The sequence below is a fragment of the Lepidochelys kempii genome, chromosome 3 (assembly GCF_965140285.1).
Source record: "Lepidochelys kempii isolate rLepKem1 chromosome 3, rLepKem1.hap1, whole genome shotgun sequence".
Classification (NCBI taxonomy): domain Eukaryota; kingdom Metazoa; phylum Chordata; order Testudines; family Cheloniidae; genus Lepidochelys; species Lepidochelys kempii.
The window spans coordinates 81,153,105-81,170,072 of record NC_136382.1 but is presented as its reverse complement, the minus strand read 5'-3'; the positions used below and the strand labels follow the sequence as shown (position 1 = coordinate 81,170,072).

General features: G+C 42.7%; 2 protein-coding genes across 6 annotated transcripts in view; both read left to right on the top strand.

Annotated features, from left to right (window-relative positions):
• Nucleotides 1-16,968, top strand: part of HACE1 (HECT domain and ankyrin repeat containing E3 ubiquitin protein ligase 1) — a 91,803-nt gene that overhangs the window by 26,898 nt on the left and 47,937 nt on the right. For 4 of the 5 annotated variants that reach the window (XM_073336881.1, XM_073336879.1, XM_073336883.2 and 1 more), the window contains 2 exons: nt 1,617-1,723; nt 8,116-8,362. In XM_073336881.1, coding sequence (XP_073192982.1) covers nt 1,617-1,723; nt 8,116-8,362 — 354 coding nt within the window. The remainder of the gene's footprint in view (nt 1-1,616; nt 1,724-8,115; nt 8,363-16,968) is intronic. The other variant, XM_073336880.2, reaches the window with a different exon arrangement.
• LOC140908890 (uncharacterized) lies at nt 8,406-15,232 on the top strand. Its single transcript, XM_073336885.2, has 3 exons — nt 8,406-10,072; nt 13,535-14,135; nt 14,714-15,232. Exons 2-3 carry the CDS (start codon nt 13,556-13,558, stop codon nt 14,866-14,868), a joined length of 735 nt encoding a protein of 244 aa, XP_073192986.2. The 5' UTR covers nt 8,406-10,072; nt 13,535-13,555; the 3' UTR covers nt 14,869-15,232.

The window sequence follows — 16,968 nt, the reverse complement described above, 5'->3', positions numbered from 1 at the left end:
CAGCTGTGCAGGGGAAAGACAAGTCCTGTCCCTCTGCAGTCCAGCTAATTTCAGGGAGATCAGATTTCACTGGGAAGGGCTTATTTCACAGTCACTGACATGTTCTTCAGGTTGTGAAATTGGTAGCAGCACAGACTTCTGCCCCTCCCCCCCAGCTCAATGGAGAGTGGGTACACGGCGGGAAGATGGGAACACCCCAACATCGGCTGTCCACCTGTGCTCTGCACAGCAGACAGGAGGTTCTCAGGAGCAGCTTGGCCGGGGCAGCTCCAAGCTGAGGTAGAGGCAGGAGAAGCAGCAGCTGCAGATGGCCACAGAGCAGCCAGGGGGAGGAGGGACAGGACATCCTGCTTTGAAAGTGCCCCTCTCAGCAAGGCGCCAGGGTCAGTGACCCAACCCACCCCAAAGTTGGGTCCTGAGAATAAAGTAGCTGTGATGGGGTATACAAACCCCATATGCGTTAGGAAGGTGTTGTTAAGCTTCGGTGACCCCAGTCAGCCTGGGTGTCAGGCTGGAAGGAGGAGTTGGAAGGAAGAAGCACAGCTCAACTGGATGCTGACCTGGCATGAGAGTAGGCTGGCAGCTACCACATCATGCAAGAAAGCTGGCTAGGACTGGAAACTGACGGAAGACTGTAGTGTGCCAAAGACTCCCTGCGGGAGGGTAGGTCTGACCCACTGTTCATTTGAATGGTTACCAGAAATTCCCTGGTGTGCATTAAGACAAGAAGCTGCAGCTGGGGTGTGTATGAAAAGAAGGGGGTTGAAAGTGAGCTCAGCAGGGCTGAAGGTTTTTTTAGTTTGCTTGAGGAACAGGCTTTTTGGGGGGGATGGATGCAAAAATATGCATGAAGAGAAGGGAATAGGAAAAGTAACAAGGGATGACAGCAGGCATGAAAGGATGTAGTGAAGAGCACAGATAGAAGAGTTGAAAGTTTTCCCAGTCACAAAAATTCTCTAAGGTCCTGGACAGTGAAGGGTGCAGATGAGGGGTGAAAGGAGGAACTGAAGGTAGAGAAGAGATTCTGGTTGTTGGCAAGATAAGTCTGCTTGGGAGAAGTAAAGTTGTTTAGCAAGGAAGAGGAGAGAATGAATTTAAAGAACTGGTGGTTAGCACAATTTGGACTTTGGAGCTCATCACTATTTGAATAAGAATGGAGGTAGTGAAAGTTAGGGATCAGCCAGGCTATCAATGTAACATTATTGGGCAGCAAAGGAACAAATCAAGAAACTTAGTCGTATCGGCAGAGTGATGAAGCTTGTGCTGATCTTGAATTTGCCTTCTTACATGTTCATAAATTCTAAAATGTACTTGATGGATTTTCATACCAAAAAAAAATGACACTTTGCATAATGATGATTTTTTTATTAGTACTTTCAGAGCATTTATTCATGCTATATTCTCAAGTCCTATAATACAAAAACCAACTTCTAAAATAAATTTTTGAATAAATTTTCAGTTTAAAAGATCTTTTTGAGTATTAGGTGCTAATTATGAAATGGTTGGGCACATACATATTACCGTTTCTATGGGTTTCCTGCCTCACCTAGCTATATGTTCTATTTTGGATTAATCTGTAATAGAACATGTTATCTACTTTATTTTACCATATCCAGTTACGGCAAGTTCTAGAACACTTATCCCAGCAGAGTGAAAGCCAGTACCTTAAGATCCTAACAAGCCTTGCTGAAGTTGCTACAACAAATGGTCACAAACTACTTAGGTAAGTGTCAAAATATGCAAGTAGGTCAGTAATGAAAAATATGCTTAAAGATACTTAGTTCCACTTGTTATATCAAGAACAGAATATTTATTTTCATTTGATTTCTTGCCCGACTGGCATGAAGACAAATATCAGTCATACTTGGTAGAAACATTTGAAGAAAGACCATCCTAGTGGGGCTTTCATTTTGCATTTTAAACGAATCTCTTTAAAAGGCTCTTTAAAAGAAACAGTGCATTTTTTTTTTAAGTGGAGATCAGGTAGGCATTATGATTTTGGGGGCTCTGTAGTGACGGATCTAGGATCTAGTGGAGTTTTCTGCCACCTCTTTTCACTTGAAAAGGCAGATTAGGGTCAGGTAGTAAGCTGCAAAGCATGGGGTCCATAGTCATTCTTTGAGATTTAAGGTAAGTAGATCTTTAGGATGGGTTTATTATGGGCTAATGCATTTTGTTTGGTGTGTCAAGATCATCCAAATTCAACAAGCTGTCTGCCGAGCTGTGAAAGACACATAATCTCCTGGCCCTTTCCTGCTGCCTATTCCCTAGTCATCTCATTTGTACCTTTTTAATTTTAAGATTTTTATGTACCTATGTTGATAATACTCAACCATGTGTCTTTAGAATCCTTAATGACTGTGTGATGGGTTAGACCCTCTTTGGGATGCCATCTGATGTATTAAGCCCCGCCTCCTGCTCCACTAGTCTGGATTCCCTCTCTCTGTTTTGCTGAATTCAGCTCTCTGGGCTCCACACACACACGTAGGGCCACACCCAGCTGCAGACACAGACCGAAGTCAGCTCTGTGTGAGAGGATTCACCAAGCACTCACGTGTACACCCCTTTTCGGAAATAACCCCAAAATAATACTGTCTTGCATTGTATACAAGGATCTGTACAATGCAAACTCATAAAAATTCACCCTCTACCTCAATGTGAAGAGAGAGATGCACAACTTCTTGCCCCCTGTCCCTCCCAGTTAGAAATTGCACAAGCTGAGTTTAATAATAAACAAAACAAATTTATTAACCCTAAAAGGCGGATTTTAAGTGAGTATAAGAGATAAACAGAACAAAGCAAATAAAACAAAATACGCAAGCTAAGCTTAATACACTCAAGAAACAGGTAACAAAATGTAATTTCTTACTCTAAATGTTGTTTTAGGCAGGTTGCAAAGTTTCTGTAGCTTAGAGTTCCAGTTATACCTCTTTTCAGACTGGATCACTGTCTCAGTCTGGACTCCCCCCTTGCCATCCCTTCAGGTGTCTTTTAGCTGTCTTTCTTCTTGGGCAGGCAGGCAATGGAGTAGAGTCCCATTTGCCCTCCTCCCCACCCTTCAATAATATTTACATAAGGCTGGACTCTTTTTTTTGTTTTCCAACTTGACAGATCCCCTCACCCCCCTTCTTTTAGTGGAAAGTTACAGGTCCAAGATAATGTTTAGTATCAAGTGACAAGGCCACCTGGCCTGGTAGCGTCACAGCTACGTCTCAGGATGCTTCTCAGGAAGGAGAGAGATTAGTATCTTCAGTCTTGTTGTTTCTGCCTAATGGACCATCAAATGTGATGGCCTGTTGTATGGTGGGTGTCTTCCAAAAACACCCAGTTGTAATAGTTACATAGTCCATATTCCTAACTTTAGGTACAGAAATGATACCTGCATATGCACTGGATAATCACATTCAGTAAATCATAACCTATCCATTAATCTCACATGACTCCTCTTGCATAAAACATATCTTTGTTATGCTATATTCATATCATAACAATATTTCTATGAAGAATATTGGGTGTAACGTTACAGGCCATGTCTACCATTTTGATACAGTTTAGCTATAACTTGTTGCTTCATGTTCCTTCAGCTAAATGTTGCCCTAACATAGGTGCTTCTGCAAGGCAAGAGTATCCTCACATACAAGGTACTCCTATCTCCCATGCTTCATTTTGCTTCTGCTGTCTAACACTAGCATTTTCCTTAAGTTGAATTCTCTTCTCGCATCTAGCTACTCCACAAATCAGGCTTCTGCTGTTTGACAGCATTGTCTTAAGTATTCCTCTGAAGCATCTGAATCATGTTGCTATTGCAGGCTGGATCTTGGTCTACATGGGCCTCATGTCTGATCCTGTATGGCTATTATGCCACTGCCTCAACTTCGTTTGTTGCCATCCTCATCCATTCCCTCACCTCCTCTCGCTCCTTTAATAACACCCGTATAAGTATCTTATGTCCCAATTCTTCAGACTAATGTGCAGAAAGTGGATGTCAGTAGTCTTGCATACAAGTGTACTCACTTCTCTAGTGTCAAATTATTATGCTGGCTCCCTGTACGTTAGAGAACTCCATTTAAAGAAGATTTTTCTTTGTAAGCCTACTAAAATGTCCTGGTAGGATCTTGCCTCTGGATATGTCTGCTGACACCCAGAAGAAGCTGGTTCTTTCTTTGAATTTGCTATTAGGAGCACTTCTGAGAAGCAGCTCCTGCCATTGGCAATATCTTTTCTGCACCTTTCTCCACCTCAGTCCATTCTTCCTCTGGTGTTCTACATCTTTCATTGCTGTACAGTGTGTGGTGGGATATAGGTTTTACCTCAGACCTTGTAAGCTACTTGCTAACTCTGTCTTGCACTGACCTTCTTTGTTACTTCACGCAATCTTGTTGTTGGCATAAAACACCTCTTACTTTTTACAGGAAAGTTTACCAGATTTCATTGCTTTCAGTAGTAATGGATTGGCACAGACTCTCTTGTCCCTTGCTAGAGAAGTGAGTGAGACTTTCTCTGAAAGGGCTAACTGAAATAAGATAACTCCAGAGTGGAATTGCCTCATTAAAACCTTCTTGAAACCTTTCTGGAAAAGGAGTGATTTAGAGAGAGGGTATTAATTGGATAGATTCTCTGTATCAAGGAAAGGAAAGGACTTATTTGGGCAATGCTCATGAACAGTTTGAGGGAAGTTGGCAGCTTGTCCTTTCAATCAACAGGGGATCAAATAGGTCCCCTTCCACTCCCAACTAAATTTGTTTTACCAGCATTGTCGAGTATGGATCCAATTTGTAGGTAGCAGGTCAGAGCTTCCTACTATGTCTAGAACTTCAGATTCTTCCACAAACTCATTTGTTGCCTTCTCCTTTTGACATGGATCTACTTCACTAGAAAAACATTAAAGGTATATTTAAAAAATATATTAATTCATCGCAAGTTAAACAACATTAAAGTGCATTGGTTTAATGCCATTTTAATTTTATGTATTGCATACAAAGATAAGCTCACTTTTTGTTTTTTTTGTTCTTGTTTTAAAAGACCTGTAGACTTTTGAGTTGAACACCAGATTAAATGTATACATTTTTGCAATGCATTGTTTTAGGTCTCTAAATTCATAGAGTCACAACAAATGTACCACCGTGTAAGATGGTAGTGTCACAAACGGCACATAATCCTGCTGAAACATGAAAGCAACCTATAGGAGTCAGCTAACAGAAATGGAGTGACATTTTTGTATATGCAATGTGGAGTAGTTTAAAAAAAAAAATCTTAATATTTTATATCTCAAGGGGTATAATGAAAAAATTTGGCAAAATACTTTCAGATTTTCAAAAAAACTTTGTTGGTTATTCCCACTTCCTACATTGCAAGCCATCTCTATACTTCAGCAAGGTTTTATAGCGGTTATTTTGTTACCAGCATCGTGCAGGTGAAGAAATGGTACTTGAGAGATCCTGGGTTTAGTTCCCTGCCACAAGCTTTAGGTGATTTGCCTAAGGTCACAGTTGAATCTCTGTGCCTCAGTTCCCCATATGTAAAATGGGCATAATACCTCTCCACGCACGGAAGTGTTTCAAATAAATTATGAGGTAGTCAGGTATTAGTGTTGGGGGTCATGAGTACCTAGACAATGCATGCTGATGCTTGTATAGTTAACCTTTGTAACTAAGGGAAGCTAGTTTTGCAGGTGGAGCGATGCAAGTAGTATCTCTTTTTAATACTCAGCATGTCTAGTATAGCTTTTCTGAAACATATATAGCAGATGTGGTGGGATACTATTTGCAGAAGAGGACTGGATGGAACTCAATCCAGGATTAATTAATACTAGTTTAGGGAAAATGTTAGCTTATTTCTTCTTTTGGGCTGGTCGTATACTTGTGAAGCATTCTCAGCCTGGGAAGCAAAAGATTGGAACCAAATTCTAATGTGGAAAGCATTGCCGTTAGGCTGATCCACATGGATGGATTAAGTTTGTCTCATATCTAAATTAAAAAATCTTGTGTTCAGAAACTTTGGTGGTGGCTAGATAAGAATCTCCAAAATGATAAATGTGTGGCTATGACCAAGGCCTTAGGTGACCACGATTTTGAACCTGTACATTTGTTTTTCTTTTTCCTTTTTTAAAATTTAACCAGGGAAAATGCAGCCTTTTCTGTCACATTGTAATACTGTTTTTTGTTAATCTTGGCTTACAAAAAAGCTCCCTGGTCAAAGATCAAACAACAGCAGGAAAGATGTGAACTCAACATATCACTTTTCCAAAAAGGTGTTAATTTAAATACTCAAATATTTTAGTAGTACCTTTTATTTAAAAAAGGCAGTCTTTTTTAAAAAAATGTAGTTTCCCCCCTTCTTTGTTTCCTTTTTTAGAGGATGAACTCTTTCAGACCCAATCAAAATCAGAAGAAGTGCTTTGTTTAGTACAGTGCTTCATATGCTGTTGGCACTCTAATGTTGCTTGATCCAATTTTATATGTGGTTTGGTCTGGTTTAGGTTATTATTTAAAAATGGTTATGCTACCTTCTGCGACGGACACGCAAACCATGTTTTAAGAAATACTGAAAACTGGCTAATACGACATTTTAATACCAAGTGTTTATATACTATGTATAGGCCATTGCAGCAGATCTAGGCTGCTTCCTCACTGACAAATCTTCTTTAAGGAATATTATAATACTGTTGGGGCATGATTGTTATTTGGTATGCTGCATAGATTGGAACAACCTATGCTATAACATTAATATTCACTGGTTCAGTAACCTAGTCAGGGCACTATCACAACACCCTTCAAGATAGTAGGTATATGGCTTTTTATAGCTATGTCACCACATGCATCTCAAAAATTAGAGGGTATAATTTATTGCAGGGGTTGTCAACCTTTTTCTTTCTGAGGCCCTCCCCAACATGCGAAAAAAATTCCATGGCCCACTTGTGCCACAACTGTTTTTCTGCATATAAAAGCCAGGGCCAGTGTTGGGGGTAGCAAGCAGGGCAGTTGCTTGGGCCCCCATGAAGCTAAGTTGCTCAGGGCTCGTTGGCAGGGCTCGGGGCCATGAGCTTCAGCCCCATGTGGTGGGGCATTGGCTTTCTGCCCTGGGCCCTAGCAAGTGTAATGTCGACCCTGCTTTGCGGACTCCCTGAAACCTGCTTCGCCCTAGACCCTTGGTTGAGAACCACTGATTTATTGTATTTAAAGTCAGAGTTGGCACTCAACACCTGTATTTTAATATGTTGAATGCTAAGTTTAACTCCTTGAAGTTGTTTAAAACTGTTATGGTGTCTTCAGATTTTTCATAGAGGACAAGCATCCTTTTTACCAGGCTTGAAAAATTCTTGAAGCTTGGTTGTAAAACTTGTTAACAGAAAGCAATCTGAACATGATTGAGTCTGTGGTGTTGAATGAATTCACTGATATCTAGATTATATATTAATAATTACACTGATGGTGCAGGGATACTGGTCTACAGTTGAAGTTCTGGCCAAAGTAGTCACACAGGTATTAAACTTTTTATTTATTTAGTGACTTTTTTGAGTATTATTACATATATTACATATGGGGCAAAATAATAGCTAGCATGCTGTTCATCACAACTTTTTTTTTGTGGAAGCAGTGTGATTTCTATCATCCTGGCCCATAAGCAGATTGGTCTAATTTGATGTATTCAGCACAAGTATTTTGCTAATACTGGACTTTAGCACAGTCTCTTTGGCTGGCACAGTTCTAGTAGTAGGCTGAAAGATAATTTCACTTGGAGAAAACATTTTCTTCTGAGTCAACTTGGTTTATGATTAGTGTGTGTTAAGAACTTACTGTTGTAGATGTTATCTCTTACCATGCTTCAGAAATGGTGTAGGTATATACAAACACTAACAAAATATACCCTAAAAGTTTGTATTTGCTATTTTTATTTAGCTATTATTGCAAAATATCTGGAATTTAAATATGGTTAGAAATCAATAAAAATTACAGCATGTGTTCCTTGTCCTTTTGGGATGGGAAATAGATCCATCATTTGTTTAGCCATGTGTGTTGGAGAACTGTTAAATCCCGAAGTGTTGGGTTGTGTTTACCCCTTTATATACTGAATCATTTAATTTACGGAAAAATACTTCAATTTTTTTCCCCCCAGCTTGTCAAGTAACTATGAAGCTCAAATGAAGAGTCTCTTAAGGATCGTGAGGATATTTTGTCATGTCTTTCGCATAGGCCCATCCTCTCCCAATAATGGAAATGACATGGGCTACAATGGAAATAAAACTCCAAGAAGTCAGGTGTTCAAGGTCAGAAAAGTATATGACGTTGTTAGGAAGATAGACGTTAAAGAGATGAATTTCACAAAGCATGCATTCATTAATCAGACATCTCATGAACAGGAAGTAAGTTTGGTTGATACCCATATCTGTTTTTAAGCTAGGCCCACCTCTTTACGTTTTGTGTAATCAATTTTTTTACATTTTTTTATTGACCTACAACTTACCTTTTCTTTTTCTTTTCTTAATTTCTCCTACTAATAATCTCATGTCATTTTAAAACATTTAAAATGTCTTATTATCACTCTGTGTTTGTAATGGTAGATCTTAGTTTTTAATTTCTGTTTTAGGTTTAGTAGTATAGCTTGTAATCTCAATGCTGTAATATTAAGAAATATACTAGAATGCATAAATGTAAATCCAAAATATGATGATTAGAGGTTTATCAGGTTTTTATCACTTCTTTTATATTTCTCAAAATAGATTAAATTTAATTTTTCTTTCTTCGCTTTCATCACCAAGTCTTTTCTGAAGTAATCTTGTTTAAGAACTTTCAGTCAATAACTTTATTACTGAATACTTTAAAGCTTATTGGCTTTCTACTATCTTGACACATCTGTACAAAGCTATGGTTAATGAAGTCTCACCTCTGAATGTATATTTTTCATGTATATGATACTTCTGTAGGAAATTGCGTAACTTGCTATTTTGTAAAGCATTCCGTTTTTGCTATCCGCTAAATTTCATCTTTTCAAAACAGAGTTGTTACATTTTCTTAATGATGTGAAAATCACGTTAGCATTGAGGTAGGTATGTATCTTTGTTGAGAGATGAATATATTGGTAGAAACAAAGCAGCCCCAAAAGAGAATACTCAAAATTTGAACCTTGTAATTCTTCTTTTTGTTGAATAGTGTTTCCTATTGGAAGGAGGGGAGAAAATATATAAATTAAAAAGCCTCTCTGTTTCAGATGATGTCTGATTCTTGTTTGTAAAATAGTCTGTCCTTTTTCTCAGTGGACTCTACTAGGAAATATGAAATCTACTGCAGAAGAAATATTGCTAATATAACTAAAGCTTTTTCCTAAAACTGAACTATTACAGTTGAATAACTTGATATGCAGGTGAACATCACTAAACTCTACTCACAGTGCCCTCCCTTATTGTCAGCAAAGATTTAATGGCAGAGTGCTGTGGGGAAGGTTTGTGTTACTAAGATCTCATTGCTTCTCAAAATACGCTGGTAATAGCCGTTTTACACTATATAAAGCAAAACTTATATTTTCAAATACATGAGCTGAGTATATTTAACGATGTTCTGTACTAACATGGCTTTAAATCTTAACTTGCTAATTAGCAAAAGTGAGAATTGCATGACGGGTCTCGGTTTGTTTTGTTTGTTTTTTAGCGAAGTTTGTCTGTGTTTAGAAACCTTAAATTTTGAAGAGAGGATTCTGCCTTGGCTTCTGATGGCTTTTCTGTCTGGGCATTTTTAGGACAGATTCATTTTCACTTTCAGGTGTTAGCCCTCATCTCCAGTTTTACATTTTACTTTACAAGCAATAGGGAGGGCTTGTTTAAAAATCTTCAGTGGCATGTTGCAAGGAGTATGCTTCTTTTGGACTCACAGTATTCAGATAGCTTAGGTGGTGGGGGCCAGGAAGTATTTGGCTCCCAGAAGGCATGTTTTCCTCTTTAATCCTTCCTTAGGTATGTAGTGGTCCTGATCACTTTAATCCTTTGGGAAGGAAGACGTCATACTGTGCCTGCCAGTTAGCAGTGGATACTGTTTCAAGTGGAGGCTGCTTAAGATCTCTCAATGGTACCAAACAATGTGTACATATTTAATACATTTCAAAATGTATGTCTCGGGTGACATTCTGGCCCTACTGAAGTCAATGATAAAACTGACTGCTGCTGTTAACTTCAGTGGGGCCAAAATTGATTGATACATATCAGTGCAAGCTTCTGAAATAACTACAGTGAGTAGCAAAAGTTACTGCCACAAGTCAAAATATAAATCCATGCAAAGGTGAAATAAGCACCATGTCAAATCATATTAAAATATCTTCCATAGTACCCTCAACATTGCTAAATTTAGGCTTTAGATTGGAAGATACTTAAAGGCAAAGGTCCTTAACTTAGAGTTCTGCCACTGGCTTTACAGTTTATCCAGTGGCGTAGCTAGGTGGAGAAAACGGGGAGCGGAGATAAAAAAAAAAAAAAAAAAGGCGCCACCCGCTTGTACTCACCTGGCAGCGCTCCGGGTCTTCAGCGGCACTTCAGCATTGGGTCCTTCACTCACTCCAGTCTTCGGTGGCACTGAAGGATACACCCCGCTGCCGAAGACCGGAGCGATTGAAGAACCCGCTGAAGAGCTGCCGAAGACCCGGCTCACTGCCGGGTGAGTGAAAATTAAAAAGGCGCCACTTGTGGTTGGTGGGGGAGCAGCCGCTGCCCCGCTCCTCCCCTAAGTACGCTACGGAGTTGATATAGGATTTCAGTTGATCTTAACTTTCATGACTGCTGTTATGAAAGTAGTAGTCTTATGTAGCTGGCTTTCAAACCATTAGGGCTTTGCTTTGAATTGCACCAAGCAGTGAGAAGAACTAGTGCAAAGGATGAATGCTATGCATTCATTTGAACTAGTGCAGAGCTCTGAGAACAGATATTGTATGCAAGTGTTCCCTCTTGTAGGCAGGTGGATGTATTCTTCACTAGGTGAAGCCGCTGGGTGCCCTTCAAGGAAAGAGCAACTCTAGAAATTTCCTTTTTGAGAAACCACCTTCCTGTGTCATGTTGTGCTGTGAAAATGAGTACAGGCATGGGAACTGGTCCTCTCTTCCCCCTCCTACCCCTAAGTATAAAAGAATAGCAGGGTGTCCTCTGTGAAGGAGCCCTTTCCTTTGGAATGTAATCCTCAGGGTTCAAAGGACCCTGAATCTGCTGACCTTTTGGACATGTTGCAAGACTGTTTAAAAAGGCTGTAGATGGAGCAAATGTTACCCATGTTGCTGTGTAGGGAAATGTGTGGTTTAATAAATATGATCATATGCAATCTGGTTACTCCTCTTAATATACTGATTTATTATATTTTAAAATTTTCAGAAGTGCTTAAGGTCTTGGGCCATGAATGCCCCCGAAATGGGGGTTGGAGTGCGGGAGGGGGTGAGAGCTCTGGGGTGGGGCCAGAAATGAGGCGTTCAGGCTGTGGGAGGAGGCTCCATTCTGGGGCAGGGGGTTGGAGTGCGGGAGTGGGTGAGGGCTCCAGCTAGGGATGTGGGCTCTGGGATGGGGCTGGGGATGAGTGGTTTGGGGTGCAGGAGGGTGTTCCAGGCTCGGACCAAGAGATTCAGAGGCCAGGAGGGGGATCAGGGCTGGGGCAGGGGGTTGGGGTACGGGGAGGGTCAGGGGTGCAGGCTCTGGGTGTCGCTTACTTCAAGCTGCTCCCGGAAGCAGCGCCATGGCCGTCCTATCTGCAGGCGCCATCGGCCATGGTTCCCAGCCAATGGGAACTGCAGGTGGAGGAGGGGACGGGCGCTTGGGGCGGGGCAGCATGTGGAGCTCCCTAGCTGCCCCTACATGAAAATCCCTGGCCCCACTCCCCAACTGGAGCGCTGGAGCGGGGCAAGCCCTCGACCCTGCTCCCCGGCGGGAGCTCAAGGGCCAGATTAAAAGGGCCGACGGGCCAGATGTTACCCACGGGCTGCAGTTTGCCCATCCCTGCTTATACACTTAAGTAAAAAAAAAAAAAAATGGCCACAGTAATCTGGCATGGAGAGGTGAAAAGGGTTTGGATAGACCCTGAGCATGGGCTAACATGGAAAAAGCTCACAGTTTGAGGGAAGAGAATAGCTGTGATCTTACTGGAGCAAGCTTCATTTAAGCTATTCCAAAGGTACTAAAAGTGGGTGTATTACCTGTGTCATGCAGATGATAGAATGCACTAGGAGTCAGCCCCACTTCGTGGGTGAAGGAATCACTAGCTAATTAAAACTCACTGCTTGATTATACTCAACTTTGGCTGTGCAAGGAAGTCCTTTGGCTAATATACATTTTGTTTAGGAACCCAAGTTTGAAGGAAAATCCCTTTTAACTCAAATTAAAAGTCTGCCTGTGAGAAGCCCCTTTTCTGTTTACTTTGACCAGGCTCTAGTCTCCTCTCCATTATATTCCATTGAATTATTATTTCAGATAATTATTTCAGATTCAAATTATTTCAGATTCAAGACTGAAGTAATGGTCCCACATCAAATTGCAGCTTTAGTTTGTCAGTAACAGGCATGGATGGCTGCTTTGAGGTAGTCATTAGAAAAGGATCAGAACTTCTTGTTCTGCATTGTGTGTTCAAGCTCACTATAGATTACCTTTGCTACCTTGTAAACTGGAGGCAACAATTTGTCCAATAGGACCCTAAAAGAGCAAACTATCTTTGAAAAAATCATGCAGGCGCTACTTTTGCTTATGCTAAATGTTTCTCCCTGCAAGCATGCTTCTGTCTTACATTGCTTAAGTCATAGCCAGTTTGCTTTTATCTGGGTCTAACACTGGGACAATATTAAGACTGTAGAACTCAATAAACTTGGCTAGTAATTCCAATAAATACTGATGTGATCTGCACACTTCCAGATTTACAAATTAATTGTATTCCAGGACACTTGAACTTGATAGTCATGTCCTTGAGAGTGGGCATCTTCTAAACCTGAGATCGAATACAAAAAACGTAGCAATACCTCTTTCCTGGTCCAAATTCAGTTCACATTGGACTTAGCTCATCTTATTCCAGCCAGGTACTAACACAATGCAATCCAATTAAGTGGTGGTAGTATATGCAAGGTCAGATGCCTCATCCATGGGTAAATTAAAGATTATGATGGTCTTGTTATTGATTAAGCATTAAATAGCCCAAAGTTGATGTTGGTGTTGACCAATTTCCCTGTGCATCCAAAGCAATATCCTTTAAGCCCTGGTCTACACTAGGACTTTAGGTCGAATTTAGCAGCGTTATATCGATGTAAACCTGCACCCGTCCACACGATGAAGCCCTTTAGTTCGACTTAAAGGGGTCTTAAAATAGATTTCCATACTCCACCCCTGACAAGTGGATTAGCGCTTAAATCGGCCTTGCCGGGTCGAATTTGGGGTACTGTGGACACAATTCGATGGTATTGGCCTCCGGGAGCTATCCCAGAGTGCTCCATTCTGACCGCTCTGGACAGCACTCTCAACTCAGATGCACTGGCCAGGTAAACAGAAAAAGAACTGCGAACTTTTGAATCTCATTTCCTGTTTGGCCAGCGTGGCAAGCTGCAGGTGACCATGCAGAGCTCATCAGCAGAGGTGACCATGATGGAGTCCCAGAATCGCAAAAGAGCTCCAGCGTGGACTGAACGGGAGGTACAGGATCTGATCGCTGTATGGGGAGAGGAATCCGTGCTATCAGAACTCCGTTCCAGTTTTCGAAATGCCAAAACCTTTGTCAAAATCTCCCAGGGCATGAAGGACAGAGGACATAACAGGGATCCGAAGCAGTGCCGCATGAAACTTAAGGAGCTGAGGCAAGCCTACCAGAAAACCAGAGAGGCGAACAGCCGCTCTGGGTCAGAGCCCCAAACATGCCGCTTCTATGATGAGCTGCATGCCATTTTAGGGGGTTCAGCCACCACTACCCCAGCCGTGTTGTTTGACTCCTTCAGTGGAGGTGGAGGCAACACGGAAGCAGGTTTTGGGGACGATGATGATGATGAGGAGGAGGTTGTAGATAGCTCACAACAAGCAAGCAGAGAAACTGCTTTTCCCGACAGCCAGGAACTGTTTCTCACCCTGGACCTGGAGCCAGTACCCCCCGAACCCACCCAAGGCTGCCTCCTGGACCCGGCAGGCGGAGAAGGGACTTCCGGTGAGTGTACCTTTTAAAATACTATACATGGTTTAAAAGCAAGCATGTGAAAGGATTAATTTGCCCTGGTATTCGCGGCTCTCCTGGATGTACTCCCAAAGCCTTTGCAAAAGGTTTCTGGGGAGGGCAGCCTTATTGCGTCCTTCATGGTAGGACACTTTACCACTCCAGGCCAGTAACACGTACTCGGGAATCATTGTACAACAAAGCATTGCAGTGTATGTTTGCTGGTGTTCAAGCAACATCCATTCTTTATCTCTCTGTGTTATCCTCAGGAGAGTGAGATATCATTCATGGTCTCCTGGTTGAAATAGGGTGCTTTTCTTCAGGGGACATTCAGAGGAGCCTGTTCCTGCTGAGCTGTTTGCCTGTGGCTGAACAGAAATGTTCCCCACTGTTAGCCACGGGGAGGAGGGAGGGGTAGCCACGCGGTGGAGGGAGGCAAAATACGACCTTGTAACGAAAGCACATGTGCTATGTATGTAATGTTAACAGCAAGGTTTACCCTGAAAGAGTGTAGCCACTGTTTTATAAAATGTGTCTTTAAATACCGCTGTCCCTTTTTTTTTCTCCACCAGCTGCATGTGTTTCAATGAACACAGGATCTTCTCCTTCCCAGAGGCTAGTGAAGATTAGAAAGAAAAAAAAAAAGACACTCGTGATGAAATGTTCTCTGAGCTCATGCTGTCCTCCCACACTGACAGAGCACAGACGAATGCGTGGAGGCAAATAATGTCAGAGTGCAGGAAAGCACAAAATGACCGGGAGGAGAGGTGGCGGGCTGAAGACAGGGCTGAAGCTCAAATGTGGTGGCAGCGTGATGAGAGGAGGCAGGATTCAATGCTGAGGCTGCTGGAGGACCAAACCAGAATGCTCCAGTGTATGGTTGAGCTGCAGCAAAGGCAGCTGGAGCACAGACTGCCACTACAGCTCCTGTGCAACCAACCACCCTCCTCCCCAAGTTCCATAGCTTCCACACCCAGACGCCCAAGAACGCGGTGGGGGGGCCACCGGCCAACCAGCCACTCCACCACAGAGGATTGCCCAAAAAACAGAAGGCTGGCATTCAATAAATTTTAAAGTTGTAAACTTTTAAAGTGCTGTGTGGCATTTTCCTTCCCTCCTCCACCACCCCTCCTGGGCTACCTTGGTAGTCATCCCCCTATTTGTGTGATGAATGAATAAAGAATGCATGAATGTGAAGCAACAATGACCTCATTGCCTCTGCAAGCAATGATTAAAGGGAGGAGGGGAGGGTGGTTAGCTTACAGGGAAGTAGAGTGAACCAAGGGGCGGGGGGTTTCATCAAGGAGAAACAAACAGAACTTTCACACCGTAGCCTGGCCAGTCATGAAACTTGTTTTCAGAGCTTCTCTGATGCGTACCGCGCCCTCCTGTGCTCTTCTAACCGTCTTGGTGTCTGGCTGCACGTAACCAGCAGCCAGGCGATTTGCCTCAATCTCCCACCCCGCCATAAACGTCTCCCCCTTACTCTCACAGATATTGTGGAGCACACAGCAAGCAGTAATAACAGTGGGAATATTGGTTTCGCTGAGGTCTAAGCGAGTCAGTAAATTGCGCCAGCGCGCCTTTAAACATCCAAATGCACATTCTACCACCAATTTGTACTTGCTCAGCCTGTAGTTGAACAGCTCCTGACTACTGTCCAGGCTGCCTGTGTACGGCTTCATGAGCCATGGCATTAAGGGGTAGGCTGGGTCCCCAAGGATACATATAGGCATTTCAACGTCCCCAAAGGTTATTTTCTGGTCTGGGAATAAAGTCCCTTCCTGCAGCTTTTGAAACAGACCAGAGTTCCTGAAGATGCGAGCGTCATGTACCTTTCCCGGCCATCCCATGTTGATGTTGGTGAAACGTCCTCTGTGATCCACCAGAGCTTGCAGCACTATTGAAAAGTACCCCTTGCGGTTTATGTACTCACCAGCTTGGTGCTCCGGTGCCAAGATAGGGATATGGGTTCCGTCTATAGCCCCACCACAGTTAGGGAATCCCATTGCAGCAAAGCCATCCACTATGACCTGCACATTTCCCAGGGTCACTACCCTTGATATCAGCAGATCTTTGATTGCGTGGACTACTTGCATCACAGCAGCCCCAACAGTAGACTTGCCCACTCCAAATTGATTCCCAACTGACCAGTAGCTGTCTGGCATTGCAAGCTTCCACAGGGCTGTCGCCACTCGCTTCTCAACTGTGAGGGCTGCTCTCATCTTGGTATTCATGCTCTTCAGGGCAGGGGAAAGCAAGTCACAAAGTTCCATGAAAGTGCCCTTATGCATGCGAAAGTTTCGCAGCCACTGGGAATCATCCCAGACCCGCAACACTATTCGGTCCCACCAGTCTGTGCTTGTTTCCTGAGCCCAGAATCGGCGTTCCACAGCATGAACCTGCCCCTTTAGCACCATGATGCATGCATTGGCAGGGCCCATGCTTTCAGAGAAATCTGTGTCCATGTCCTGATCATTCATGTGACCGCGCTGACGTCGCCTCCTCTCCCGGTATCGCTCTGCCAGATTCTGGTGCTGCATATACTGCTGGATAATGCGTGTGGTGTTTAATGTGCTCCTAATTTCCAAAGTGAGCTGAGCGGCCTCCATGCTTGCCTTGGTATGGCGTCCGCACAGAAAAAAGGCGTGGAACAATTGTCTGCCTTTGCTCTGACGGAGGGAGGGGCGACTGACGACATGACTTACAGGGTTGGGTTCAGGGAGCTAAAATCAACAAAGGGGGTGGCTTTACATCAAGGAGTATTTCAGGCAGGACTTCATGGAGGGTTCCAATAAGAAATGGTGCACCTAAGTTATCGTTCTTA